Source organism: Bison bison, unplaced genomic scaffold (genome assembly GCF_000754665.1).
Source record: "Bison bison bison isolate TAMUID 2011002044 unplaced genomic scaffold, Bison_UMD1.0 scf7180017864366, whole genome shotgun sequence".
Classification (NCBI taxonomy): domain Eukaryota; kingdom Metazoa; phylum Chordata; class Mammalia; order Artiodactyla; family Bovidae; genus Bison; species Bison bison.
In genome coordinates this window covers 2488847-2505958 of record NW_011494938.1, presented here as the reverse complement: position 1 = coordinate 2505958, position 17112 = coordinate 2488847, and the positions used below count along the sequence as shown (strand labels likewise).

General features: G+C 34.1%; 1 protein-coding gene across 3 annotated transcripts in view; it reads right to left on the bottom strand.

Moving 5' to 3' along the window:
* The window catches only part of SOS1 (son of sevenless homolog 1 (Drosophila)), a 132270-nt gene that overhangs the window by 19680 nt on the left and 95478 nt on the right, over positions 1-17112 (bottom strand). For all 3 annotated transcript variants that reach the window (XM_010855571.1, XM_010855572.1, XM_010855573.1), the window contains 7 exons: positions 14139-14220; positions 13267-13389; positions 12652-12755; positions 11327-11549; positions 9864-9983; positions 5695-5857; positions 5088-5205 (listed from right to left, as the gene is read on the bottom strand). In XM_010855571.1, coding sequence (XP_010853873.1) covers positions 5088-5205; positions 5695-5857; positions 9864-9983; positions 11327-11549; positions 12652-12755; positions 13267-13389; positions 14139-14220 — 933 coding nt within the window. The remainder of the gene's footprint in view (positions 1-5087; positions 5206-5694; positions 5858-9863; positions 9984-11326; positions 11550-12651; positions 12756-13266; positions 13390-14138; positions 14221-17112) is intronic.

The window sequence follows — 17112 nt, the reverse complement described above, 5'->3', positions numbered from 1 at the left end:
ATATATCTTTATATATATGTATACACACATATATGATAGAAAATGTACTGCACATATATATATATATGACCTGAATGTTATAAACTGTTAAGGCTTAATTAAAAAAAAAAAACAAAAAACATCATTTTACATACCTGCTCTGAAGTCAGCTGTTGTAGGGAGGGGAAAAGCAGAGCATTATGACAAATAATGAAGAGGGGTGAGGTTTCTGGGAAAAAGTGTCTGCTCAGGGTTCCCACAACACTTTGTTGATGCTCTGACTTACATGTTTCTACAATAGTGGTATATTTACTACACAGCACTGTAACTTATTTTCCTGCTCTTTCAAGGGAGCTTATTGAGGATAAGACTGTTTTACTTGTCCCTCTATTCTCAACACCTAGTCCTGGTTCTGGCACATACAGGCATTCAACTGATGTGTCTGAATGAATAAACGCAGCACATTATTTCAGAACAGAAATGAAAGCATTTGCAAACTAGAGCAGGATACAAGAGACATATAGTCAATTCTAAAATGGCAGGAAAGCAAGAGTGGAGAGGAAGCAAACCAACCAGAAACAGGGGTAGGACACAAAATCAAAGCTGTGTAAAAGGAAGAGCAGAGCCGAGGCTGTGGGCTTGGAATTTTCTTTAGAGAGGTGAGACTTGGTTGAGGTAGGAATCTACCACGCATCCTATTACCTGAGAGGAAATGTTAGTCTGCCCATATATATGCATTCTATCTGTGAGTAGAACCTTTTAGTGTATGGAGAAAAATTGGGATGTAGACCCGTAGCCTGGTGTAACCTTAGAAGGAGAAACTGCCTGATTTTTATCTTTCTGTAAATAGTGCAGTGCCAGCCAAAAAAAACTGAGTAACAAATTCTGATAAGACGATAAAGAAATTAAGTGTCAGGTAGATACTACCCTTGACCCTCTTAATAGAGGGGAAAAATCTAGTAACAGGGACCACAGGATATCACGAATAGCACGATTATAAGTTTAGCAAGTGTACTGAATGACTACGTATATTTCATTTTTTTCTAAGCACCTGACATAGTTCCTGATACTTAGGTACTCAAGAAACATTTGTAGACAGGTTGAATGAAATAAACATCAGACCTAAGGTCCTTCTTAGGTTCCTTTGTTTATGAACTGGCACCAGTTACCACACTTAAAAGTAAATGCATGGACTTCATTGTTTTATCAGGAAGAGAAAATAAATGAACTCAACAATTTTATCAATCATTTATGGGGAAAAATCCTCAGAAGACAGAATAAATTAATAATGATAAAAAGTCATGAATGACATAAAACTATAAAATCAGGGAGAATAATTATGTTTCAGCTTTGTTTTGAAGAAAAACTCAGTATGTAAAACAAACAGTAAAAATAGAAATGGTAAAATATATTGCAAACAGGAGCAAATTCAAAAGTTTCATTTTAATAGACAGAATGCTAGTACTTTAAAATACCTAAATGAGACAACTGTGTAGCAAAAACACAAAACAAAACTGAATCAGAAAGAAAATTAGGGAAGAAATGAAAATGTTATTATAGAACTACATGATACAAAATATTCTAGGCCCAGATGATTTTTCTGTTGGAATATTTCAAAATTTAAAGGCTAGATCATTTTATGACATCCTGGAATAAAATAATATGGAAAGCTTCTAAACCTTTGTTACAAAGTAAATATAACCATAATAACAAAAGCTGATAAATATAGTACAAGAAGAGAAACCACAGAGCAATCTCATTTACAAAGATGGATGCAAAAATCCTAAATAAAATGATAATGCATAGAATTCATTTGTATATTTAACAGATTACTCCACTATGAACAAATTAAGGCTTAATGTTAATAAACAGAAAGTTTCAGTATTAGCAAACTTGTAATTTTAATTTGTTAAACAAGAAAAATCATTTGCTCTCAGATAGAAAATTACTTAAAACAGTAAATGTATATTGCCAATAAAAACGCAGTAGAAAACTATAAAGAGAAATTTTCTAAACACAGTAAACAGCATCGAATCAAGCAAACGGCAAAATTATACCTATCCCTGTTGAAATGGAGATTAAAACAGAACTTCTTATTTTTATTATCATTTAACCTTTGGGAAGTTATTAATGCTATAAGGCTTAACACAAATAAGATAAAAGGAAGAGCCACTATTATTATTCTAGATATGATTACATATTTAGAAAATCTCCTGAAATGAATAATTCCTGGAATTAAGGGAAATTGACTATTAAAAAAATAAATACCATTCATAATTAAAAATACCTAAGGAAAAAACTAAATATCATATATGTACCTCCTTTCCAAATTAATTGATAGATCATTCCAGCTGTATTTTGGGGAATTACCCCCTCATTCCCAAGTTCATTTGGAAAAATAAAGAGACAAAATTGGCAAAGAAACTACTGAAGAAACAAAGACAAGCCAACTTTATCATATATGACAATATTTTAAATATAAAGCAGAATTTTGGGGGTTTTTTGGTCCTGCTACTTTGGCTTCTGAGATCTTAGTTCTTCCACCAGGGATTGAACCCTGGGGCCCTGGCAGTGAGAGCTCCAAGTCTTAACCACCGGATTGCCAAGGAATTCCCTAAAGCAAGATATCTTATCCTTGGTACTGCTGACCTTTTAAACTGGTTATTTCTTTGTTGTGGAGGACTGTCCTGTGCACTGAAGAATGTTAGCAATATTCCTGTCTATATTGAAAAATAAAAAAAAAAAATGTCTCTAGACACTGCTAAATGTTTCTTGGAGGGCAAAAACTGCCCTGGATGAGAATCATGGATTATAAAGTGCCAGTCATTAAGACTGGGGCACAAGGATAAGAAGTTAATGGGACGGACCTAGAGATTATTGTACTAAGTGAAGTAGTTGGACAGAGAATGACAGGTATCATATGATATCATTCATATGTGGAACCTAATTTTAAAAAAGATACAAATGAACTTATTGACAAAACAGAAACAGACATACAGATATTGAAAACAAACTTATGGGTTATCAAAGGGGAAATGCTGGAGGGAGGGATAAATCAGGAGCTTGGGATGAACATGTACTCATTACTATATATGATAGATAAGCAACAAGGACCTACTGTATAGCACAGGGAACTCTACTTAACCTTCTGTGATAACCTATATGAGAAAAGGATCTAGAAAAGGATGAATATGTGTATGTATATAACTGAATCACTTTGCTGTATACCTGAAACTAACATGACACTGTAAATCAACTCTACTTCAATAAAATTAAAATAATATAAAAAGAATTTAATGGGGAATATTTTTTTTTAAAGAAGGGGGTACAATATGTAAATGGGAATAAAGAAAACTTATTCAATAAACTAGGGTCAACAAATAAAGAATTGGTGGAGAAATAAATTTGAGTATTTCATGATATCTAAAAGAGATTTCAACTTGATTAAACAGTTAAATATAATTTTATAGGTCAAGTCATAAAGCCAGGAGAAAATATGACTGAATATTAAATTTCTAAACTGGAAGAACTTCCTAAGGTTAGAAACAATAGAAATCATAATGGGGAAAATGAACAGATTATAGAATTTAAAAAATACTGTATTTCGAAGAATAAAAACTAAAAGGCAGATTGGTAAAAATATCTAGCTCAAGAAATATCCAGTTAGATATAAATTATCTAGCTAGATTGGCTTTACAGCTCGAGAAAATATTCTCAAATCCATAAAATAGGCAAAAATATGAAGATATTCATTATAACATTATTTAGGAAAGCAAAAAAGAGACACAACACACGCAGACGCGTCAGGTCATAGGGTAATGGTTAAATAAACTGTCATAACAACTTTAAAGAACGTCATGTAGCCATGAGAAATGGTAATTATGAAGACTAAAAAAACACCATACATTTGGGACATGGTAAGTGAAAAAAGAAAACCCTGTGTACATGTCACACAATTACAACTATATACAATATGTATAGGACAAAGATTAAAAGCAAATACAAAAATGGTTATTAGAAAGCCTGAACAAAGATGTTAACTGAAAAAATACCAGGACATAACAATGTTACATGCAGTATAACTTAAAACTATATAGAAAATATACAAATAGAGATAAGGGAAAGGCTAGAAGAAAATATACCGTATACTAAAAAGATTAAACACCACATATGTAATTGAGGTCATAATTTTTGTAAGTATTTAGAGGAAGAATCACCAGAGCATACATCCTAGCACAGAAAAGAAACCAGTGTGAAAGAGATACTGATGCTGCTAAGTCACTTCAGTCGTGTCCGACTCTTGTGCGACCCCATAGACGGCAGCCCACCAGGCTCCCCCGTCCCTGGGATTCTCCAGGCAAGAACACTGGAGTGGGTTGCCATTTCCTTCTCCACTGCATGAAAGTGAAAAGTGAAAGTGAAGTCACTCAGTCGTGTCTGACTCTTGGCGACCCCATGGACTGCACCCTACCAGGCTCCTCCGTCCATGGGATTTTCCAGGCAAGAGTACTGGAGTGGGGTGCCACTGCCTTCTCTGGAAAGAGATACTAAAGATATAAAATACAGGAAATAAATGATGGAATAAGAGAGAGAAACCTATCAGAAGGGAGAAGATTTAGATGGTTGGTAGGTTTCAGTCTTAACAGAAAGAAAAGGCACTACTTTCTTTCCTCTTGTGCAGAAGAGAGGGAAAAAGAGTAGGTAAAATTTTGATGTGTAGAAAGAACGTGTGGGCCCTAAGGCACATTATTTTTAGCCATGTGAAAAAAACTGTATATAAGAAGCATGGTTATAAATATGGGTAAATATGGTCATGCCTCTTCTGCAGAGTGTCTGGTTTATTAAAAGTCAATAAAAAAGACTTCTATGAATATTAAAACCGAAGTAAGCATTATACAATACTGAATGGCTGCCCATTATGGAAATAAAAAGTAGAATGTACATATTAAGCTTGATCTTAAAGTCCTCACAGAGAAAAATTCTAAGGGGATTCAGGTGCTAAATATTTGTTAAGTATTTTCAGCTGGTATATTAGACATGTGTATACTCAGTCACTTAATGAAAAACTGTCTTAGAAACATGATAAAAATTTAAGAAGAAATGCTCACCAAAGAAAGGCACACATGGTGGATTAATAGACCTGAGTTTTGCCAAATATTTCTTATAGTGATCTTCACTTAGTTCATGAGCTTCTTCTAAAATTTTCTTTTGGCGACTTGGTATTTGCTACAAGAAAAAAAAATATTTAGGGAATATAAATTTAGAAAAGGAATCACAGATTTTGCCCCAAAATGCCAGGCTTACAGTAAAAAAGCCCAAACACAACAGTATCAGTTTGACTCTAAGAATGATAACACTGCTTCAAGAAGACTGTCTTCACAGCCTCTAGTACAATCTTAAAGAAGGGTGTGTATGTGAGAAAAATCTAGTTTATCTTGCCATTCCTCAATTATCTGAGCATTTTATTATACATTATATTACAAATCAGATGCTGAAATCTTTTTCTTCTAACTTAGGCTAGGACCTGTGAATGTATTTTAATGAGGTTGCCTAATTTAAAAAGAGCACACCAATTCAATAAAAAATTTAGATAATTACATCATTTTGGCTGTTACTGAAAAGATAGATGTGCCTCTAAAGATCATAATTGTTAAAATCCTGATCCTTAGAATGGGGAATGGAAGTTAATTTAAAAAAACACCTTTGCAAACCTACCTCAAACGTGTGGTCTAGTCTGTAAACAGGGGATGAGTTCATAGCACTGACAACCTCAAGAACACCATTGAAGTTGTTGAGCTCTTGGAACACTTGTAGAATCTCAATTATTCGACTCACCACAGCTACTCTTTCTTCTAAGTTTTCAGTTTCTACAATACATCTGGGAATCAAAGACAAAAAGTGAATTAAAATATTTGTAGTTTTCCCAACAAAGGTATGATTTAAAGAATTTACCAAATAAAATGGAGTGGAGGGTAGCTATAGTATAACAATAGAGAGTATGTATTCAGGGTGGCAGGTAAATAGTAGGTGAATAGAAGGAAATGCTTTCAGTCAGGCATGCTGCTCTTCTTGTTTTCCAGACCAAATCAGTCAATCATTTTTCCTACTGTATTTGGTGAGTTTGCTCTCAGCATTGGAGTTCTCCTAGGTGGCTCAGCAGGTAAAGAATCTGCCTCCCAACCCAGGAGATGTGGGAGACCCGGGTTCAATCCCTGAACGGGGAAGATCCCCTGGAGTAGGAAATGGCAACTCACTACAGTATTCTTGCTAGGCAAATTCCATGGACAGAGGAGCCTGGTGGGCTACAGTCCACGGGGTTGCAAAGAGTCAGACAGGAGTGAGTACGAGCACAATGTCTATCATTTTGTTGAATGGATGCTGGTCTTCAGGATGTGGGTGTGTTCTAGGGAAATTTATTCTCAAATTTTATAATTCTCTGACTCTTATTCTTCATCTAATCATAAGATTTTAGTGATCAATGCTCAATTTTTTTGATATGTAGGAATAATTAGCTACATTTCTAAGAACAGCTCTTGAGATAAGCACTATAATGTTAAAAAGTGACTTTTACAATTAAGCATAAAATTTTAAAAATCAGAAAGAATAAAGAAGTCAATGAAAACAAAAGCTCTTTATATTTAAAAGCCAAGAATCCTTGGAAAGTATATATATCCAAGTAAAAAGAAGCTATGCTCAAAAAAAGAATTCCTCAGTGAGCATTTATTCTCTATTTCTAATATCTGAGAGAATTTTTAATGTACTACTCACTTATCGGTAAAGAAAATAATATTTTAAACTTGGTTTTCAATGGCTGTTCTGTCCTGTCTGACTTTTTGCAACCCTATATATTACAGCCTGCTGGGCTCTTCTGTCCATGGAGTTCTCCAGGCAAGAATACTGGAGTGAGTAGCCATTCCCCTCTCCAGAGGTTTTCAATAATGTAATATTAAACAAATCAATCTAAGAAAAAATAAAATACACATATGGAAAAATAAATATAAACCAATATTAAATATTAACAAAAATGTAAAGTTGCAGATTACACTATTCTCTGATGAAGCTGATCTAACACAATGAAAAAAAAACACTGCAAAATTATCAAAATAAACTTGCCTTATTATCAAATTAAATATGTTTATGCATTAAAACATTAGCCAGATGTCTATAAATATATCATCTATTGGTTAACTATTTTTCTGGACATTTTAAAAGGTATGATACAAGTATAATATATTTACATCTTTTAAAAAATGATTTTAGTTGCTATTAACTAGGTATACAAAATGAGATCACCTGTGGAGCTTTTGTAAAAACCAGGTAAGTCTGGGGTGGTTTATTGAGAAGTGATTTCAATTCTAATGCACATCTATGGCCAAAAACCACTGTGGCAAGTGAACAAGAACCTCTTCCACTGAAAAGGCAGAAACTGGACCCCTTATACAATGTTAACGGTGAGAATGCAGAATGATGTAGTCGCTATAGAAAACAGTATGGCAGATCCTCAACAACAACAACAAAAATTCAAAAATAGGACTTTCCCATGATCAGCAATCCTGCTTCTAGGTATTTATCCAAAACTACTGCAATCAGTATCTCAAAGAGATATTAGCACTCCCATGTTCATTCCAACACTGTTCACAGTAGCCAAATATGGAAACAACCTAAATGTCCATCTACAAATGAAAGAATAAAGAAAACAAGAAATAGATGTACAATGGAGTATTATTCAGTCTTAAAAAGGAAATAAAAAAATGAACACTGAGGACATTATGCTACGTGAAATAAGCGAGTGGTAGAAGGACAACTATTGCATGATTCTACGTATGTGAGGTATCTAAAAAAAAAAAACAACTTATAGAATCAAAGAATAAAATGATGGTTCCCAGGGGAACCAGGAAAATGGTGAGTTGCTTATCAATGTATAAATTTTCATGCTGATTAGCACTTATTTACACAAGATAAAGAAGTTCTACAGATATGCTGTACAACATTATGCCTACAGATAACAATATTGTATTTATACATTGAAAAAAATCTTACCACAATTAAAAAAACAAAAGAGAAAAGAAAAAGAAATGGCTGCCTTCTCAGCAATCTATTAAAAATAGGACAGAGATGGAAATTGTCTGTAGGTCTTATGAGTTATGTTTCCTCTTTACAGACATAACTTAACTATTATGATGGAAAAGAGCCTTTGCAATTGAAGTATAGTTATTTGAGTTGATAAAGAAGAAATCAGGAAGCAACACTTAGAGGGCAAACTCCAAAGTTTTACTTTTTAGAGGCTAAGAAGTAAAATAAATAAATAAAAGGAAGTCAGAACTTTCAGAGGAATTATTTCTCTTTAGGAATTGCTTTCTGGTCTTTACCCACACTATAGCTCCAGTCATTCCCTATGTCACTGGTCTCTTGTTCTGATAATGCCAATATGATCTGTGCAAATTTCACATCACCCTTATAAAACATGGGTCAAGATCATAAAAAATATGGCCAGTACATAAAACTCTTATTTCCAGTTCCAATTAAAAAACTGTATTGAGATTCTGGACTTCTGACATGACAAGAAGTTATGCTTCCTTACTCCTCAGGGACACTGGTGAAAATTATATAAGTTTTAGCAGTCTCTAGAAATGGCCCTAAAAGTAAACAGCAAGTAAAGAAACATCTATTCAGGAAATTTACAATTCAGTAAGAGAGGCAAGAGTCTGCTTCCTCAGAGAACCTTGCAGAGGTCGGGGGTGGGGGGACACAATTAGACAGCCAAAAACAGGGGCCCCATCTCCTTTGACATCTAAAATGTCAAGACTCAATGGGGGAGAAAAAAACAGGGAATGGTAAACTGCCTGTAAGACAGATCTGATAAGTCAGATTAAACAACAACAACAAAAAAGATTTCAAAGTAGTCATTCTGAATTTATTCACAGAACTAAAGGGGAGTATGATTTAAAAAGCAAAGTGGTGGGGGGTGCTGATGACAGTGTGCATCAATAGGAGTGTCCCAAAAAACACAGGAATTGCAGAAGAAACCAAATGGAAACTCTGGATTTGAAAAATATGATAATTAAAATAAAAATTTTACTAGAGCGACTCAATAGTCAGTTTGAACTGGCGGAAGAAATAAACAGTTAAACTTATAGAGGTATTGTTTTTCAAAAATGAAGACAAAGTAAAGATTTTTCAATATAAACAAAAACTAAGAGAATTGTTGCTAACAGACCCACCATATAAGAAGTGCTAACTTAAGTTCTTCAAGCTAAAGGCAAGTAACCCCAGACAGCAGTGTGAATCCACACAAACAACACTGCTAAAGGTAATTAGTTAATTATAAAAAACGCTGTAAATGCCTATTTTTTCCTCAATGTTTTTTAAAACTGATTTTAAAAAACAACTGGATAAAATAATATGTATGTAATGTATTGTTGGGTCTATAACACATAGAAATGTAACGTACATGAAATACATTGCCAATAAGAGAGCAAAGCTGGGAAGGGCTAAGAAAATAATACCAAGTGGTAGTAAAACAACAATTATAACAGTGCACTGCTAGATCTACATCGTTAATTATATGTAGTACATGTTACAATACCACAAAAGGGGGGTAGTGAAGAGAGCTATAGAGGAGTAACATTTTTATATATCACTGGAATTCGGGTATAATCTGAAACTAATTCTGTTATGATGCACGTGGCAAACCTAAAAGGCAATCATTAACAACAACAACAAAAAAAACACTTAAAATGCTGTTTTAGAAAAATATTCACCAACTGTCAAAGAAAGGCAGAACAGAGGAACAACAACAAACACATGAGACACGGAAATAAAACTGCAGTGAAATTTATAACATCACTGACTGTTACAAAAGTAAGAAGATCGATAAGACTTACTTCTCAAACCACAGAGTGAGATTAGTGGTATGTCGGATCATTTTCAGAAGATTAGGAGAATTAATTTCTTTGTCTTCTTTTGTCCACACACTTCCAACTAATTCTGATGGCTGTACAGCTCTAAAATCATCAAGACATAATTCTGCATGATACTTTTCCCTCTAGTATACTGTTTTATCAAGTGAGATAAAAGGTTTACGAAAACAAGGTAAAACAAAAGCATTATAATTCTGCATTTTTTCCATTGATTTAAAAAAAATTTTGTATGCATGTACCTGTGTACTCTTTTTATTGCTTTAGAGCAGTATTTTGCTTTGGGCATGGGTGGGGTTTCTTCACAGTGTCTTTCCCAGCACTTATAAATATTATCTAACAAATGAGGGTAAGAAAGTAGTTTGGGATAATTCTTTTAAATAATGATATAATAATTGAGGGTATAGTAATTGCTGCAATTCATAAATCTCCCCAAGGAAGGGAAAAAACTCTCTTAGGAGGAGTCTTGGGAAAGAAAAACAAAAGGTTCTAACACTGATTTTGGGAATAGTGATGATCTTTGGTGGGAAACCTATACATTTAGTTTCCTTTTCCATTTAGTTATTAAAAAAATAAACAGCTTGAAATCGAAAAAGTCTAAATTTAAAACTAGAAACAGGCATGTTTTTTGAGATTAGCAGCTATGCTGCTGCTGCTAAGTCGCTTCAGTCGTGTCTGACTCTGTGCGACCCCATAGATGGCAGCCTACGAGGCTCCCCCGTCCCTGGGATTCTCCAGGCAAGAACACTGGAGTGGGTTGCCATTTCCTTCTCCAGTGCATGAAAGTGAAAAGTGAAAGTGAAGTCGCTGAGTCATGTCCGACTCTTAGCGACGCCATGGACTGCAGCCTACCAGGCTTCTCTGTCCATGGGATTTTCCAGGCAAGAGTACTGGAGTGGGGTGCCATTGCCTTCTCCGTTAGCAGCTATATCAATGTATAAAAACTAAAAAAGGTTAAATGGCTATGACTTAAGTTCATAATGACAATGGTGCTATCTCACTCACTGAGCCCTTACTCTGTGTGGGGCAATGTGCTAAGTGCTATAAATATATGGACTATTCTAAACCTTGCACAACAGCTCTAGGAGTAGGTGCCATCATTAACTCCATTTATTCTTGAGGAAACTAAGCAGCAGAGGAGTAAGTCACACAAGATCAAAGTTGCCCGAGGATACGAAGTTAGCAAATGACTTTAGTAGATTCACTAACTAGGGGCGACTGCATAGAGAGAGAAGCTATAAACCCAGCTAGAGCAAAGGTGATCAAGGAGTAAAAGAAGAGGCGTCTTCTATACAGAAGGCCTTATCACAAGACACTTGGTGTACTATCTCATTATGTCTTATAATAATCCTACACGCCAGAAATCAGATTTCATTTTGAAAGTTAACTCATTTGAAATGATTTTTCAGCTTGAACATCAAATTACATACCGATATAGATCTGATTCAAGTAAAGTGAGTTGTCGAGCAATTTCTATTGGGTGTAAGGTGAGCAGGTCAAAAGTCTCGATGTGCCCAGGTCTGCTTATATGCCACTCAACCGTAGGAGGTGAACTCTGAAATGTAATATTATGACCTGGTCCATTGTCTCTGGCAATTTTTTTCCTTTGGATTATTTTAGTGATGGATTCAACCCATTTTTTCATTGCTTTACCTGAAATAACATTATATGAAAAGTAACATTTAAGTATTTTACTCAATATTTTATTTAAAAAAAGTTTAAAATCATATAAATGATACCTGAATATATCTTTGTTATAAAAAGTTCAAACAACCAAAATTTAAAAATGAAGTTTCCCTTTAGCATTTCCCTGTTTCCTATCCTAGTCTCATTTTTCTTCATGTGGCTAACCATTTATTAATAGTTTGGTATATATTCTTCCACATCCTTTTTAAATAAAATGAGAAAGTAATTTATTTGCAGAAAATTTTCACTTCTATTGTTCTAAACTTTAGCTGAAAATATTATTTTATAATCCTCTCCAAAAAAGATATCTTACACAAATAAGATTTATAATGATAGGATCATACAACATTAGCTGTTAACCTAACAAACTGCATTTTATAAACCAAACAGCGCCATAGGACTGATTCCTTCCTTTTGTGTGTTTTTCATGTGGCTTTGTTTTGCACTAGGCATGAAAGTACTATTATTTAATCCCTTATTTTTTGATTCTCATTTAAAGTGTACAGTGGAAATAGAAACAAGTTTGTCGAGGACATTTTTAGAAATAAAAGGGGAACTGGAGATCATCAATCTTAGCTTGTCGTGTTACTGAAGTCTAAAGAATCAAAATTATTTCACCCATTTATCTAACAAATGGCAAGAGTTCAGAAGAGAACTCTTGTTTCTCCGGTCTCAGTTCAATAAACGCTGCTGATTCTCTGTATGTTATGCACTATTTACCTAACTGTTTCCCAGTCAACCTCCATTGTGGTGTTACTACAACAGTTTCTAATTGTCCTCTGGTACACATACTTTCAGATGTGTAAAAACAGCATAAATTGAGACTCTTTCTATCCAAGTCCAAAATAATCAGTAAGATGATTTACTAAACGAAAATTCACTGGATCAACAGGATCATTATTAAACAATTTGTAGGTCAAAAACATTTGATGAAAAAATTTAACTTTTCCAGTTGATTATGCTGGCATTATTATAAATACCTCTAAACTACAGTGAGTAGTGATGTTAGTTGATAGTCACCATACTTTTATTACATATAAAACTAAGGCACTTAAAAAAAAGAAAATACCTCTTACGGTTCCAATAAATTCCTCCATTCGCTGCAAAAGATCTGCATCTCTTTCAAAATCATAGAAGTGGTGCTCTACCCAGTGCCGACATACATTTAATACTCTATGGTATTAACACAGAAGAAGAATTGAACTATATGGGAACTCAAACATAAACATTTATCACAATGAGAGGTATAAATGAAAACACAGTAACTCAACAAATTAAATACAGATGACCCTTGAATAACAGGGTTTGAACTGCACGGCTCCAGGTGTAATTTTTTTTCCCCCACTAAATCTATACCACAGTACTACACCCTAGGCAGGTGGTTCAATCTGTGGATGTAGAACCAAGGATTCAGAGGGCTGACTGTAAACTGGATTTTCCACCCTGCTGACAGTCAGTGTCCCTAACCCCCATGGTGTTCCAGGGTCAACTTTAATCTTGTAAGTGGCTTATCACCTTCAAAATTCTATTTTAATTAACACTTACACAGTAATTTCTGATAACTTCTCTTTACTTCACTCATTTTACATGTTACTTCCTCCTTGCTTGGGAAAGATCTTATTTACTTTAATTCTGAAACAAAAGTTCAACGAAGACTTATTTACTTATTTATTTTAATGCTTACCGCAGCTGCACAGGCTGTATATATTCTTTTCTAAATCTCTTTAGTTCTGCACTCAAGGGTTGATCCCCATTCTCTATAGCGATGCGATCAGCTTCTGTTGGCTCAGGCTCTGGAATTTCAAACCTAACATAAAATAGAACAAACTAATGAAAAGATCAATTATATCAAATTATGCCAACAGAAAACTATAAATCTTTTCACTAGTCAGCACAATTAAGAAAGCAACTGTAAAAATTACTAAGGATATACACAACAGTGAAAACAAATGAGGTATCTATAATGTAAAGACTAATTTTTTAAAAAGAAATGAATACTTGCTAAGATAAATAAAACTAGAAATGTAATAAGGAATAAAGAATATATGCAATGTCTAAAAAATAGGTATGATTATAAAGGTAAGGGAATGATATTAATTTTGGGCTTGTGTAATTACTCTAAATAAGCTAACATAAACTTTTTTAATGGTAAGTTTTGAAAAGTTGAGTGCCCTTTGGTTAGAAACACTTGTCTTGATTATAGTACTTGTTCACTCCATTCTCTTCAACATGTGGTATATTAAAAAAATTCTATTTAGAACATTTAGATCATTAAAAATTCAATTTCCAGAGCCTAAATTCTACATTTTTATAGTTCTTTAACCTGGTTAATTCTATAAATTTGAAATTTCACATACTGAGTTTCCATGTAAAAAATATTTTTATATTTAAATAATCAAAGCTAACATAGTAATATAAAACAAATGGTCTTCCAAGATATTTTCTTCTTAAAGTATTCTTGAACTAAAATGTAAAGCTCATTCAAAATATTTCTAAATCTTAGCTCAATCTCATTAAAAAAAGAACAAAGAACTTAAACATTTTAAAATGACAGACCTTTCTATTATAAGACTCAGTAGTTCTTGAGGTTTACAAAAGGATCTATATGTTGTAAGAAATGTCCGAACAAAATTGGGATCTATGAAGAAAAAGGAAAAATATCTTATTAAAACCTTTTATGAAGAATGATTAAAAGTATTTACATTTCCAAAAGAGATTAAATAGTCAGCTCTTAAAGTCCCAAAGTGTTTTGACCACACAGGGTGCTTTGGACTTTGTAATCAATTGCTAGCTTTAGTTTCTTCCTAAATTAGTGGAAAAATCATTGACACTAAAATTTTACATCAACTTGTTTCTTGACCTCTGCACACTCTGACTAGCTGATATTAAAACTCATTATTGACCACAGGAATGCAAAGGGAAGAAAGGCAAAGCACAGAAGCAAGTTTCTACATGCTACCTGGATCTCAGAGCATCATCAGGTGGTTTCTCTCTTTCAAAAACACAGAGGCCACAGCAATAACCCATTACTTTTCCCTGCCATCCAGACTAATTTATCTAGGATGAGTTATCTAGATTTCTTTAAATCATGTCAACAGAGCATTCAACTGGAGATTAGATCTTATAATGTCGTTGATTAAGTTAAATTCAGTTTCTAAATTGTTTTATTTCCTAGAGGTCTTAATTAAAACCGCTAAAAGATGCTTACAAATAACACCTGTAAGTTATTAAAACTATTCAATGTATGACAATATGTTGATTTGGCTCTGTTTACAACTTTTAATTACTTGCACTGCAAATAGACACAATGAGGGGGCTTTCCTGGTGGCTAAAGGCTGGACAAGACTGAGTGAGCATACACACAGACACAATTAGAGTTTCACCATAAGAGCCCAAGTCTTCAACTGCTTCCACGAAAAGGACCTACTTTTCATTCATATGTCCATGAAAGCACCTGCTTTTCATTCATCGTAAAGCAGGAAGCTGACCGAGTGTGCCCTGCCTATCCTAGTCTCGGACAGTATTCTCCCAACCTGTGGAGAAAGGCTGCTGTCACCAGCACGAGAGACCTGGTGGCTGGGGGACAACTTCCCATAACGGGGAAAAAAAACCACTCACCAGTCATTGTAACTCAAATTTCACCAATGTCCACATTTAGGTGTTAAGAGTCTTTAAAAAGGAGGAGGGGAGAATTCAGTAACTTGCGTTTTTTATTGGGAGTATCCTTTTCCTATTTCACATCACTATGGAATGGTAAGCTCTAATTTAATGATAAATTTATTGAGAGTAGCAACTAAATTTATTTTTGTTAGGCTACATACTATGGGTTCTTTATAAGAAATACTATATCTTTTATTAGCATAGAATATAGCAAGAATCAGAATTTATTTGCGTGGAAAACCTCTATTTAGTCTGACTTTTGTCTGATTAAGAATCACCCTAAATTTAGCCTGAAAGTAAAATAACTATATTAATTTCCCACCTGCCAAAATAAAATTCATGGATTTATCATAAAAATCTATTTCCAATATACTGGTATATGTGGTCATCAAGATAATGACCCGATTTAAATATCAGACAACCCTGAATTTAAGATTATAATACTTTAAGTTAGAGAAAAATTTACATAATAAAATATATTCATTTTAAATCCCCTCTTCTCCTTTAGCTTCATACCTTCTGAGGCTAGAGTGGGTTACTGATAAAAGTAATTTAAACAGATACAATCCTTTAGTAATTTCCTCTCTGTTGGTATTTTATTGTTTGTCTTCAGTTACAGAGTTCCTCAAACGTTAAAGACTAATGTCTCAACCAGAAGAAAAGATTTTAAAACAGAAGGCTGTACAAGATTTTAAAACAGAGATTTATATCGGTTTCATCACAATCCTCCCTTCCAAGAATCTTCTTCCTGTTCTGCAAATCTATATGTAAGGTGAGGCTACTCAAAACATCATGTATTTAGGAAGCAAAGTAGTGGCCACTGTAGAGATACTGAGCCAGACCTTAGTACAGAGTGCTCCAAATATCCCTGAGCTGTCAAAATTAAGGGTGACCTCTCCCTTTCAAAAAACCAAAAGTTTAGTCTAAAAGTCTAAAATCAATATCCAGGTCCATTTCTTCTCAAATTCCACCTAAGTCAGGCTAAAAATTTGTGGGATATCAAAGCTACTTTTAAGTTGAAAAACAAAAAAAGCAAGCTCTTAGTAAATTAAAGTATGTTTTAAGAAAGTTGGCTATTTTTAAAGGTAAACTATTTTAGAACAGCCTTTGCAGCTTATACCAAAGCTTCTGGCCATCTCAGTACTCTACTAACTAATGAAGATGCTGGGAAAGTCACGGTGTGTCCCACTGCCACATCAGTCAAAAGGGATCGCATCAATTCCTGATGTCTGTTACGTAATGAATTCAAAGAGCACTCACATCATTCATTCCATGTCGTTTCTGTGAAGTGAGCAGGGTTGCTGCTGTTTGTCCCTGTCTACATAGGAGAGAAGTAACTGAGAGTTTTAAAGTCACACAGTGGAGTGACAGAAATGGAATTGGAATCTGGATGGTGTGTTTTCTGATTTATTGCTTTTTTCTCCCATATCACATAACCTCCTTGGATTAAAGGATTTTGTTAAGGTTTCCGAAGCTGTGAGATCTAACTATAAAGAGTGAATACACGAGTTATATAGTCACTATAGAAATTTACATAAATTATTAATTCAGAATAAAGCTGTAAACCGCTAATCTTGCTTGGTTAAAGGCACTGAAGTCACTGAAAAATTAGCAGTCTAATTGTGATTCTGTAATTCTTGTTAAGCCTTCTTCCAGATTTTAGGAAGGAGCAGCTGTACCTTCCTGTACACTGTACTCAGAAGAGGAGTTTTTCGAGCTGGCGGTGAAATAAACACTCCCACAAGCATCACTGTTGTATTAACTTCTGAAGTGACTCAAGTTTAAGTTGTTTTTAGCCTGATTAGAAATTAGAGCAGACTTGCCAAAAGGAAAAACCAGCAGAAGCTAAAAACAAACCAAGAAAATCTGG